The 14,023-nt window shown below is 40.9% G+C and overlaps 1 protein-coding gene across 5 annotated transcripts in view; it reads right to left on the bottom strand.

Moving 5' to 3' along the window:
- Positions 1–14,023, bottom strand: part of atg16l1 (ATG16 autophagy related 16-like 1 (S. cerevisiae)) — a 164,587-nt gene that overhangs the window by 112,045 nt on the left and 38,519 nt on the right. For 3 of the 5 annotated variants that reach the window (XM_034169002.1, XM_034169003.1, XM_034169006.1), the window contains one exon: positions 5,803–5,892. In XM_034169002.1, coding sequence (XP_034024893.1) covers positions 5,803–5,892 — 90 coding nt within the window. The remainder of the gene's footprint in view (positions 1–5,802; positions 5,893–14,023) is intronic. The other 2 variants (XM_034169004.1, XM_034169005.1) reach the window with 1 other exon arrangement.

The raw sequence follows: 14,023 nt of genomic DNA, 5'->3' as shown, positions 1-14,023 counted from the left end.
TGACTATTAGAGAAAAAATTACTCATAACCATCCCAAAGATGTATCGTTATCTTTGGCTGCTTTCAGTGATGCCGGTATTTGGTTAGACTCTTTCTCTCCGATTGTTCTGTCTGAGTTATTTCCATTAGTTACTTCATCCAAACCATCAACATGTTTATTAGACCCCATTCCTGCCAGGCTGCTTAAGGAAGTCCTACCATTATTTAATGCTTCAATCTTAAATATGATCAACTTATCTTTGTTAGTTGGCTATGTACCACAGGCTTTTAAGGTGGCAGTAATTAAACCATTACTTAAAAAGCCATCACTTGACCCAGCTATTTTAGCTAATTATAGGCCAATCTCCAACCTTCCTTTTCTCTCAAAGATTCTTGAGAGGGTAGTTGTAAAACAGCTAACTGATCATCTGCAGAGGAATGGTCTATTTGAAGAGGTTCAGTCAGGTTTTAGAATTCATCATAGTACAGAAACAGCATTAGTGAAGGTTACAAATGATCTTCTTATGGCTTCGGACAGTGGACTTATCTCTGTGCTTGTTCTGTTGGACCTCAGTGCTGCTTTTGATACTGTTGACCATAAAATTTTATTACAGAGATTAGAGCATGTCATAGGTATTAAAGGCACTGCGCTGCGGTGGTTTGAATCATATTTGTCTAATAGATTACAGTTTGTTCATGTAAATGGGGAATCTTCTTCACAGACTAAAGTTAATTATGGAGTTCCACAAGGTTCTGTGCTAGGACCAATTTTATTCACTTTATACATGCTTCCCTTAGGCAGTATTATTAGACGGTATTGCTTAAATTTTCATTGTTACGCAGATGATACCCAGCTTTATCTATCCATGAAGCCAGAGGACACACACCAATTAGCTAAACTGCAGGATTGTCTTACAGACATAAAGACATGGATGACCTCTAATTTCCTGCTTTTAAACTCAGATAAAACTGAAGTTATTGTACTTGGCCCCACAAATCTTAGAAGCATGGTGTCTAACCAGATCTTTACTCTGGATGGCATTTCCCTGACCTCTAGTAATACTGTGAGAAATCTTGGAGTCATTTTTGATCAGGATATGTCATTCAAAGCGCATATTAAACAAATATGTAGGACTGCCTTTTTGCATTTACGCAATATCTCTAAAATCAGAAAGGTCTTGTCTCAGAGTGATGCTGAAAAACTAATTCATGCATTTATTTCCTCTAGGCTGGACTATTGTAATTCTTTATTATCAGGTTGTCCTAAAAGTTCCCTAAAAAGCCTTCAGTTAATTCAAAATGCTGCAGCTAGAGTACTGACGGGGACTAGCAGGAGAGAGCATATCTCACCCGTGTTGGCCTCTCTTCATTGGCTTCCTGTTAATTCTAGAATAGAATTTAAAATTCTTCTTCTTACTTATAAGGTTTTGAATAATCAGGTCCCATCTTATCTTAGGGACCTCGTAGTACCATATCACCCTAATAGAGCGCTTCGCTCTCAGACTGCAGGCTTACTTGTAGTTCCTAGGGTTTGTAAGAGTAGAATGGGAGGCAGAGCCTTCAGCTTTCAGGCTCCTCTCCTGTGGAACCAGCTCCCAATTCAGATCAGGGAGACAGATACCCTCTCTACTTTTAAGATTAGGCTTAAAACTTTCCTTTTCGCTAAGGCTTATAGTTAGGGCTGGATCGGGTGACCCTGGACTATCCCTTGGTTATGCTGCTTTAGACGTAGACTGTGGGGGGGTTCCCATGATGCACTGTTTCTTTCTCTTTTTGCTCTGTATGCATCACTCCGCATTTAATCATTAGTGATCGATCTCTGCCCCCCTCCACAGCATGTCTTTTTCCTGGTTCTTTCCCTCAGCCCCAACCAGTCTCAGCAGAAGACTGCCCCTCCCTGAGCCTGGTTCTGCTGGAGGTTTCTTCCTGTTAAGAGGGAGTTTTTCCTTCCCACTGTTGCCAAGTGCTTGCTCACAGGGGGTCGTTTTGACCGTTGGGGTTTTTCATAATTATTGTATGGCCTTGCCTTACAATATAAAGCGCCTTGGGGCAACTGTTTGTTGTGATTTGGCGCTATATAAAAAAAAAGTTGATTGATTGATTGATTGAATGCTTGGTCTTGTTGGATTTGTGAGAATCTACTGGTACCTTGTTTCCCATGTAACAATAAGAAATATACTCAAAACCTGGATTCATCTTTTTAGTCACATAGCACTACTATTATTCTGAACACTACTGTATGTTGGTTTCATACAGTTTGCAGTAAACAGAAGTCAAAGAAAATGTCAGGATCATTGTGGGTCGCCCCACACACACACATTTTTCATATCATCCAAACTTTTCTGATTTGGGGTTGTAAAAAAAAAAAAAAAAAAAAAAAAAGAGAAAGAAAGAACACACACATATATACATACATCAATCAATCAATCAATCAATTTTTTTATATAGCGCCAAATCACAACAAACAGTTGCCCCAAGGTGCTTTATATTGTAAGGCAAGGCCATACAATAATTATGTAAAACCCCAACGGTCAAAACGACCCCCTGCGAGCAAGCACTTGGCTACAGTGGGAAGGAAAAACTCCCTTTTAACAGGAAGAAACCTCCAGCAGAACCAGGCTCAGGGAGGGGCAGTCTTCTGCTGGGACTGGTTGGGGCTGAGGGAGAGAACCAGGAAAAAGACATGCTGTGGAGGGGAGCAGAGATCGATCACTAATGATTAAATGCAGAGTGGTGCATACAGAGCAAAAAGAGAAAGAAACAGTGCATCATGGGAACCCCCCAGCAGTCTACGTCTATAGCAGCATAACTAAGGGATGGTTCAGGGTCACCTGATCCAGCCCTAACTATAAGCTTTAGCAAAAAGGAAAGTTTTAAGCCTAATCTTAAAAGTAGAGAGGGTGTCTGTCTCCCTGATCTGAATTGGGAGCTGGTTCCACAGGAGAGGAGCCTGAAAGCTGAAGGCTCTGCCTCCCATTCTACTCTTACAAACCCCAGGAACTACAAGTAAGCCTGCAGTCAGAGTGAAGCGCTACATACATATACATATACACACACACACACACACACACACACGAGGTCTATTAGATAATAAACCGACCCTTTTATTTATTTATTTTTTAACTATATGGATTTGAATGATGTGCGATTACACCAATCATGCTTGAACCCTCGTGCGCATGCGTGAGTTTCACGCGTGTCGGTGACGTCATTTCCCTGTGGGCAGGCGTTGAGTGAGATGTGGTCCCGCCCTCTCGGCTGAATTCCTTTGTTTCACACGCTGCTCGGGCGCGTTGCTTTATCAAAATTTTTTCTGGACCTGTGAGGAATATCCGAGTGGATACTATTCGAGAAATTAAGCTGGTTTTCGGTGAAAAGTTTAAGGGCTGATGAGAGATTATGGGGTGTTTCTGTCGCTGTAAGGACTTCCCACGGAGCGGGATGTCGTGCAGCGCTTCCAGGTGCCGTCGTCGGCCTGTTTCGACCTGAAAACATCCTAATTTAAGGCTTAATTCACCCAGGACGTCGTGAGAGAACAGAGAAGATTCAGAAGAGTTTCCGTGACGACTCAGCAAATCTGTGTGCGCCGCGACAGAAAAAACACCTCCGTGTTGAAAACCATTTGTAAAATTCAGGCGGCTTTTGATGGCTTTCAACAAGTGAGTAACTGAGAAATTGTTTAACAGCTTGGGCATGTTCCAACTTGCCCGTTAAGGTTTCCAACGAAGATGTTTTTCCTGTTGCGACCCCCCGCGGTCGGGTCCGGCCCGACATGCGACTCTGCCCGCATGTTCTTTCATTACAAAATGTCGGTTAACAATGGAATGTCCGAATAAACTCCTCATGCCAACTTCTTCTGAAAGTTCTCTGACGACTTACTGGGTCAACAGAGCCTGAAATGTGGAAGTTTTCAACTTGAAACGGCGAGACGCTGCCGCCTCGAAGCGCAGATCGCCATCAGGCGCCGTGGGCCGTCCTTACGGCGACACTACCAGACCAAAATCTCTCATCAGCCGTTAAAATTTTTACCGAAAACCAGCTGAATTTATTGAATGGTGTCCACTCAGTTGTGCCTTACAGCTTTGAAAAAATTTTGATCAAACAAAGCAGCAGTCTGAGCCATTCCTAAACAATGAAAAAAATCGACGAGAGGGTGGGCGACTCTTCACTCAAAGACTGCCCACAGGCGAATGACGTAACCGACAGGCGTGAAAAAGCTCTCGCATGCCCACGAGGGTTCAAGCATGTCTGATGTAATCACAGGTGATTCAAATCCATATGGTTTTTGAAAAAAATAATAAGGTCGGATACTTTTCTAATAGACCTCACACTCAACAAAAATATAAACGCAACACTTTTGGTTTTGCTCCCATTTTGTATGAGATGAACTCATGGATCTAAAACTTTTTCCACATACACAATATCACCATTTCCCTCAAATATTGTTCACAAACCAGTCTAAATCTGTGATAGTGAGCACTTCTCCTTTTCTGAGATAATCCATCCCACCTCACAGGTGTGCCATATCAAGATGCTGATTAGACACCATGATTAGTGCACAGGTGTGCCTTAGACTGCCCACAATAAAAGGCCACTCTGAAAGGTGCAGTTTTGTTTTATTGGGGGGGGATACCAGTCAGTATCTGGTGTGACCACCATTTGCCTCATGCAGTGCAACACATCTCCTTCGCATAGAGTCGATCAAGTTGTCAATTGTGGCCTGTGGAATGTTGGTCCACTCCTCTTCAATGGCTGTGCGAAGTTGCAACGACGAACTGGAGTCAGGTCGAGACCCCGATGAGGACAACGAGCATGCAGATGAGCTTCCCTGAGACGGTTTCTGACAGTTTGTGCAGAAATTCTTTGGTTATGCAAACCGATTGTTTCAGCAGCTGTCTGAGTGGCTGGTCTTAGACGATCTTGGAGGTGAACATGCTGGATGTGGAGGTCCTGGGCTGGTGTAGTTACACGTGGTCTGCGGTTGTGAGGCTGGTTGGATGTAGTGCCAAATTCTCTGAAACGCCTTTGGAGACGGCTTATGGTAGAGAAATGAACATTCAATACACGAGCAACAGCTCTGGTTGACATTCCTGCTGTCAGCATGCCAATTGCACGCTCCCTCAAATCTTGCGACATCTGTGGCATTGTGCTGTGTGATAAAACTGCACCTTTCAGAGTGGCCTTTTATTGTGGGCAGTCTAAGGCACACCTGTGCACTAATCATGGTGTCTAATCAGCATCTTGATATGGCACACCTGTGAGGTGGGATGGATTATCTCAGCAAAGGAGAAGTGCTCACTATGACAGATTTAGACTGGTTTGTGAACAATATTTGAGGGAAATGGTGATATTGTGTATGTGGAAAAAGTTTTAGATCTTTGAGTTCATATCATACAAAATGGGAGCAAAACCAAAAGTGTTGCGTTTATATTTTTGTTGAGTATATATATATATATATATATATATATATATATATATATATATATATATATATATATAGTTGAACTTTATGTAGGAAAAACTTTATAAGCTGTGTTATCTTTATTCATTCATTTTGAAAGGTGGAAGATGGGACAAAAATGGCTGTTTTGACAGTAAAGGCTGCAGACCCCCCTGACCCAGGCTGACTCCAAATATTAGGAAATTAAGTCCTTTTATTTATTTGAGTGTGTGGGTGTGGTTTTCGTAGCATTTTGAAAATGCTCTCTATCTTTAAAATGCAAAGAACTTTAAAGGGGATGAGTTATTCTCTTATCTTTATTCTTTGTTTTTACCAATAGAGCACGATAAACAGTTTTTGGGAACAAACACCAAAAAACTGACCTGGGTGTTCGACTCAGCGGCCTGTTTGGTGAAGACTCGCCACCTTCTTTCCCAGCATCCTCTGCCAGAACTTCAATATCATCATCCCTGCTGAAGAGAAGAAAAAACAAAACACACACATAAAAACAACCATGAACCACAGACCTGCTGACCCTGAACATACCACAAGGCTTTTTGTTACAGTTCTTTGAATCCAAATGAGGATTTGATTCACAAGGTGAACTCAGTGAGGATCATTAATGATGAAATACAGTCAAAAGTATTTGGACAATAACTCTGTACATCATCACAACAGAGACAAAAATGAAACCATCAATATGTTCTAACCCTAACTCCACATTCTTTCAACTTAAACACTCCAACATCACCATGACAACCATAATCCAACTGAATCCACACCACAAAAATGTCCTCAATCCAACCTACAAATAAAGGCCAGAGTCATGATTACAAGTTCCTCTTCAACTTATTTTCAGTAAATGTGTAACTGTTAGCGGGTGGTAGCGTGATACAGACAGCAGCATGTGCATGAGGATTTTGCATGTTTTCATAGTTGTAAGCACAAAATTAAATTAAATGCTCCTTCACTGCACATGAACTCTGCCAAATAACCGAGCATGTTCACGCAGTGGAAATTAAGGAACAAAACACACAATCTGCCATTTCAGACATTTATTTAATGTTCCATCCATGGAATTTTGGCAAACTGATCATTCTGTGGTTAGCACTATTAAATTGTACTTCTTATTTAAATGTATGTTTTAATGGATCTTTAATGTACAGCACTTTGTGTCAGCAGTGGCTGTGTTAAAGCGCTTTATAAAGTTGGTATGGTGTATCTCTACCTTTCCAGGCTAGACTCAACCTGCTCTCTACTCTTGCTACAGATCACAATGTTAAACATCATAGTCCATGGGGACTCCTGTCTGATCTTATCAGTCAACGTGTCCATCACCACAGTGAATAAGAAAGGACTCGGAGCTGATCCTTGGTGTAATCCCACCTCTACCTTGAATGAGTCTGTCATTCCTACTGCGCATCTCACTGCTGTCACAAATGTCCTGGTACATGTCCTGCACTACCCTCACCTAATTCTCTGCCACGCCATACATCTTTATACAATGCAACAAGCAGTGATCAAAGTGGGCCATGGGGCGGGGGGGGACCCCCTGAAAATTTTTGCAAGGGCCAAAGGCCTGACGCCCCTGGCAGGGGGTCTGGGGGAGAAAAATCTGAAATCTAAGATGTATTCTGGTACATTTTCAGGTCTATTTACCCACCAAAATAAATAAATAAATCGTCTCCAAATAGTTGTCTTTCACACAACTTGTATTGTGCTACTGGCCTTTAATCCAAAAACGTGTTTCAGAAAAGTACAAAGTAAAGGAAATGGCAATTCAAAAAAAAAAAAAAAAAACAAAACTCAAAAATAATCATTCTCAGTATCAATTCAAATGGAACAACAGGAGTATTTATGGCACATTAATACATCAACTTGTTCAGTCTTCACTCACTTCTGAGTTTTCCTCGTTTGGCAGGAGCCTGGGAGCTATTGATTATCTCTTGTGAAATTTTTGGCCACCTTAAAATCATTACAAATGTGTTTTTTTACTTCAAGATTAATTTCTGATTACTGTACATCTTGAAGTTTAAAAAACTTTTCTTACATTAGAAAAATAATAGCATGAAAAGTAATGTGCACATTTTTAAGTCTGGTAGATTCATTCAGGAAATGTTGAAAAGTTTCTCAAGTGGGACAAGAAATATATAGTTCTTAAAATATAAAGAAATATAAAACATTGCAGTGCTATTTTCTTTGATTACTAGATAGTTAAAGAAATACAAATAAAAAAGCTAAGTTAATTAGCGCCTGAGTGACACCGAAGTCATCCTACGAGGACCCTATTATAATCGAAGTTTATTATTTGTTTATAATTCATTATTATTGTTTACACTTTTCAAGCCCCAATTTCGGCCTGTTCCCATGCTCAAAAACTCACCAAGCCTTGCAAAGTCATTCAGCCGGATCCAAAATTTGATATTTTGGGGGCTGTGCATATGCTCGCAGCGAAATGGCGCCCCCTACAAATTTTCAAAAGACCCTCTCTATTTTTTTTTTTTTTTGTCGTAGCCTCACAAAATTTGGGACACATATTTACCATACTAGGACACACAAAAAAGCCTCTTAACATTGTGATGAAGTGTCAACAGGAAGTCGGCAATTTTCATTTTAAGTTTTGATTTTGAGGTCATTTTTGGCCATTTCCACTACTTACATTTGAACGAACTTATCCTAGGGATTTCATCCAATCATTTTCAAATTTGGTCAACATCATCATGACCTCATGCTGATCAAAAGTTATCAAAAGTATTTCTGTAGGTCAAAAGGCGTGGCTGCTATGGTTTGTCAAACTTTGGCGAGCGTTTTGGAGCACACCGTTTCATTTTGAGCAGCTATCACACCCACATACTTCATTGTAGATCCTTCAAAGTTGCTGGACATGATGAGGGCTCCGCCCTGAACATCCACAAATATACTCAAAAATATAAACGCAACACTTTTGGTTTTGCTCCCATTTTGTATGAGATGAACTCAAAGATCTAAAACTTTTTCCACATACACAATATCACCATTTCCCTCAAATATTGTTCACAAACCAGTCTAAATCTGTGATAGTGAGCACTTCTCCTTTGCTGAGATAATCCATCCCACCTCACAGGTGTGCCATATCAGGATGCTGATTAGACACCATGATTAGTGCACAGGTGTGCCTTAGACTGCCCACAATAAAAGGCCACTCTGAAAGGTGCAGTTTTGTTTTATTGGGGGGGATACCAGTCAGTATCTGGTGTGACCACCATTTGCCTCATGCAGTGCAACACATCTCCTTCGCATCATCCGTGAAGAGAACATCTCTCCAACGTGCCAAACGCCAGCGAATGTGAGCATTTGCCCACTCAAGTCGGTTACGATGACGAACTGGAGTCAGGTCCAGACCCCGATGAGGACGATGAGCATGCAGATGAGCTTCCCTGAGATGGTTTCTGACAGTTTGTGCAGAAATTCTTTGGTTATGCAAACCGATTGTTTCAGCAGCTGTCCGAGTGGCTGGTCTCAGACGATCTTGGAGGTAAACATGCTGGATGTGGAGGTCCTGGGCTGGTGTGGTTACACGTGGTCTGCGGTTGTGAGGCTGGTTGGATGTACTGCCAAATTCTCTGAAACGACTTTGGAGACGGCTTATGGTAGAGACATGAACATTCAATACACGAGCAACAGCTCTGGTTGACATTCCTGCTGTCAGCATGCCAACTGCACGCTCCCTCAAATCTTGCGACATCTGTGGCATTGTGCTGTGTGATAAAACTGCACCTTTCAGAGTGGCCTTTTATTGTGGGCAGTCTAAGGCACACCTGTGCACTAATCATGGTGTCTAATCAGCATCTTGATATGGCACACCTGTGAGGTGGGATGGATTATCTCAGCAAAGGAGAAGTGCTCACTATCACAGATTTAGACTGGTTTATGAACAATATTTGAGAGAAATGGTGATATTGTGTATGTGGAAAAAGTTTTAGATCTTTGAGTTCATCTCACACAAAATGGGAGCAAAACCAAAAGTGTTGCGTTTATATTTTTGTTGAGTATTAACTTCCCACCTGACTCATAGCCCCCCGGTGGCAACCGGAAATGTCCTATTTTTACTTTAACAGGTACTGATGTCACATAGTTAACCCCATCAACTTCACTCCACTTCTAAAACATGCAGAAAAAGTTGGTGAACGTAGGCGATGATTGCTGTGAAGTTACGAGTAACGGCATCCATGTGGCGGCGTGCTGAATATCGACCCTTCACCATGAAATTACGTTCTTCCTTTTGACAGCTTAAATTTTGTCATATCATCATGAAAACTGATACACAGGTCAAGCATGGCAACATCTTACAGGTCATAGGGGCATCGCCCATGGACGGGGCAAAACGCCTATCGTTGCCCCCTTGCAACTTTTACTTCAGGCTGGAAAAAAACATAAGTGGTGAAGACTTGGATTAAATTAAACTGTCTTTGAATTTCATGTCTGAGGAACTAAGTGGAGTGGTAAAAAAAAAAAAAAAAAACAACTGCTTGGTTTATTGAAGGAAGTCCGAGAACTCAGAAAAAACGCTTCAGAAGAAAGAAAATACAGATTTTGGAAAACCGTGTGGGCGAGTTGGAGCAGCATATTAGGATGGATGAGGTGATTGTGTTTGGATTGAACATTAAACATCGATCATATGCCAGGGCTGCTGCTATCAGCACCAGTGCCAGTATGGATGAAGACACTCCGGGAGAAATTCACTCCCTGGAGAAACAGATCACTGATTTTTTTTTTCCATCTCAGGACATCCACATCAATAACAATGATATTGCAGACTGTCATTCACTTCCAAGAAAGATAAAAAGTCTAAACCGGTTATTATTATCCTGTTTGCAAACAGGAAACTTAAGAATGAATTAAGGCAAACAAAAAAGTTGAAAGGAACTGAGATGTACAGTAGTGTTCAGAACAATAGTAGTGCTATGTGACTAAAAAGATGAATCCAGGTTTTGAGTATATTTCTTATTGTTACATGGGAAACAAGGTACCAGTAGATTCAGTAGATTCTCACAAATCCAACAAGACCAAGCATTCATGATATGCACACTCTTAAGGCTATGAAATTGGGCTATTAGTAAAAAAAAAAAGTAGAAAAGGGGGTGTTCACAATAACAGTAGTGTGGCATTCAGTCAGTGAGTTCGTCAATTTTGTGTAACAAACAGGTGTGAATCAGGTGTCCCCTATTTAAGGATGAAGCCAGCATCTGTTGAACATGCTTTTCTCTTTGAAAGCCTGAGGAAAATGGGACGTTCAAGACTTTGTTCAGAAGAACAGCGTAGTTTGATTAAAAAGTTGATTGGAGAGGGGAAAACTTATACGCAGGTGCAAAAAAATTATAGGCTGTTCATCTACAATGATCTCCAATGCTTTAAAATGGACAAAAAATAAAAAAAGAGACGCGTGGAAGAAAACGGAAAACAACCATCAAAATGGATAGAAGAATAACCAGAATGGCAAAGGCTCACCCATTGATCAGCTCCAGGATGATCAAAGACAGTCTGGAGTTACCTGTAAGTGCTGTGACAGTTAGAAGACGCCTGTGTGAAGCTAATTTATTTGCAAGAATCCCCCACAAAGTCCCTCTGTTAAATAAAAGACATGTGCAGAAGAGGTTACAATTTGCCAAAGAACACATCAACTGGCCTAAAGAGAAATGGAGGAATATTTTGTGGACTGATGAGAGTAAAATTGTTCTTTTTGGGTCCAAGGGCCGCAGACAGTTTGTGAGACGACCCCCAAACTCTGAATTCAAGCCACAGTTCACAGTGAAGACAGTGAAGCATGGTGGTGTAAGCATCATGATATGGGCATGTTTCTCCTACTATGGTGTTGGGCCTATACGAGGTCTGTCCATAAAGTATCGTACCTTTTTTATTTATTTTTTTTTAAACTATATGGATTTGATTCATGTGTCATTCGCCTGTGAGCACGCCTTGTGGAAGGAGTGGTTCCGACCCGTCGTCGGAATTTCATTGTCTGGAAATGGCGGAATGATTTGGGGGTTTTTTTCCCATCAGAATTTTTCAGAAGCTGTTAGAGACTGGCACCTGGAAACTATTCGAAAAATTTATCTGGCTTTTGGTGAAAATTTTACGGGCTTCACAGAGAATAAAGGTCCGTTAGTACAGCTTTATGGACCCCTTTAAGGACGCTCAGCGCGCCACGCTCTGACGACACGGCACAAGCCACCGGACCATTTCTGAGCTGATGGCTCTGTGGAATTTCACTGATACTTACTGGACTGTTAAGCATTGAAAGCCGAGATAGACATGTCCAAACTTGTCCTCTGACACGCCGAAATGGAGGTGTTCCTTTGTCTCGCATCCAAAGCGAATCGGTTGTGACACGCGAAGCCTCCGCGCGGCTTTCCATGACAAAATCTCTTGTTAAAAGTGAAATCTGCCGGAAAATGGCTGATGTCCAGCTCTTGTGATAACCAGAGAAAGAGCACACGACGGTCTCGTATCCACAGAGCCATCAGCTCAGAAATGGTCCGGTGGTTTGTGCCGCGTCATCGCAGCTCGGAGTGCGGCGCGCTGAGCGTCCTTAAAGGGGTCCATAAAGCTGTACTAACAGACCTTATTCTCTGAAGCCCATAAAATTTTCATCGAAAGCCAGATAAATTTTTCGAATAGTTTCCAGGTGCCAGTCTCTAACAGCTTCCGAAAAAATTCTGATGGAAAAAAAACCCCAAATCATTCCGCCATTTCCAGACAATGAAAATCCGACGACGGGGCGGGACCACTCCTTCCACAAGGCGTGCTCACAGGCGAATGATGTCACCGATAGGCGTGGAAAAACTCACGCATGCGCACAAGGGTTCAAGCTTGTCTGACGTGAAAACATATGAATCAAATCCATATAGTTTAAAAAAAAAAAATAAAAAGGTACGATACTTTATGGACAGACCTCGTATATCGCATACCAGGTATCATGGATCAGTTTGGATATGTCAGAATACTTGAAGAGGTCATGTTGCCTTATGCTGAAGAGGACATGCCCTTGAAATGGGTGTTTCAACAAGACAGTGACCCCAAGCACACTAGTAAACCAGCAAAATCTTGGTTCCAAACCAACAAAATTAATGCCTTGCAGATGTGAAGAAATCATGAAAAACTGTGGTTATACAACTAAATACTAGTTTAGTGATTCACAGGATTGCTAAAAAAGCAGTTTGAACATAATAGTTTTGAGTTTGTAGCGTCAACAGCAGATGCTACTATTATTGTGAACACCCCCTTTTCTACTTTTTTTTTTTTAATAATAGCCCAATTTCATAGCCTTAAGAGTGTGAATATCATGAATGCTTGGTCTTGTTGGATTTGTGAGAATCTACTGGTACCTTGTTTCCCATGTAACAATAAGAAATATACTCAAAACCTGGATTAATCTTTTTAGTCACATAGCACTACTATTATTCTGAACACTACTGTATGTAAACGAACATTTGACAAAGAAAATGTAGATATTGCAAGACAAGCCAGAGCTCTTAATAAATAAATAAATAAAAAAAATAAAAGCAACTTGGACCAGGAACTGTAAACTGTGGATTAAATTAAATGGATCTCCAGAGAAAGCAAAAATTATGATAATAAGAGAGCTCTCGGATCTGGATAAATTTAAGTGACTGCTTTCTAAGGAGGACAATACTTATTATTGGTTCCTTTTCGGTTACTTGTAACAATTTCTTTTGTGGTTGTTTTGTTTGTTTTGCTTTGGGACAAATTTTGCAAAAACTTATACCACGAATATATTCACATCTAGCAGCTAGACTTTGTTTAGCCGCATTTTTGGTTGGTGGATTACAAAATTTTTTATTTTATGCCAACAGATTCTCATCAGTTTACTCCTGCACAGGAGTGTAATTTGATTACACTGAACACAGATTTCATAATATTGAATATAATATAGATCTGGATTGTTTTTTTCTTAAAAATATTACTCACCATTGCAATTATTTTTCTGAGGAACAATTTAGCAAATTTACAGTGTTAAATGGGACATTCTCCATCATACATTTTAATAGCAGAAGTCCTTCCATGAAGCCCTGCGACAGACTGGCGTCCTGTCCTGGGTATACCCCGCCTCGCGCTCTATGACTGCTGGGATAGGCTCCAGCCCCCCGCGACCCTTGATTGGACTAAGCGGTTGAAGATGAGTGTGAGTGTGAGAGTCTTCCCATGAACTTGTCAAAAATTCAAGATTGTTTAAATAGTGCAAATAAACATTTTCAGTTATCGCAATTTCTCAGACGTGGTTGAAAGAGGAGCATATGGACATTGTCCAGTTATGACTTCTTTCCAATAAATAGGATGAATAAGTGGGGTGGTGGTGTCATACTTTATGTTAATTCTGCTTTTCACTGTGAAATCATTCAAAATGTGTTTTTCTTTGGAAAATGTCATGGAATGTGTCACTGTGGAAATTAAATGTGAAAAATCAAAAAATATAATTGTAAGTTGTGTTTACAGAGCACCAGGATCAAACATAAAAGTTTATGTTTTCATTCCAGAGCCAAATTAAAACTGCTTCCTGCGCACGTTCACCTGCGCAGTGTGCGCGTGCGCGCGCCGTGTTGCAGC

This window comes from Thalassophryne amazonica, chromosome 4 (assembly GCF_902500255.1).
Source record: "Thalassophryne amazonica chromosome 4, fThaAma1.1, whole genome shotgun sequence".
Classification (NCBI taxonomy): Eukaryota; Metazoa; Chordata; class Actinopteri; order Batrachoidiformes; family Batrachoididae; genus Thalassophryne; species Thalassophryne amazonica.
Note: the sequence above shows the minus strand (reverse complement) of the source record. Positions and strands in the feature narration are given on the sequence as shown.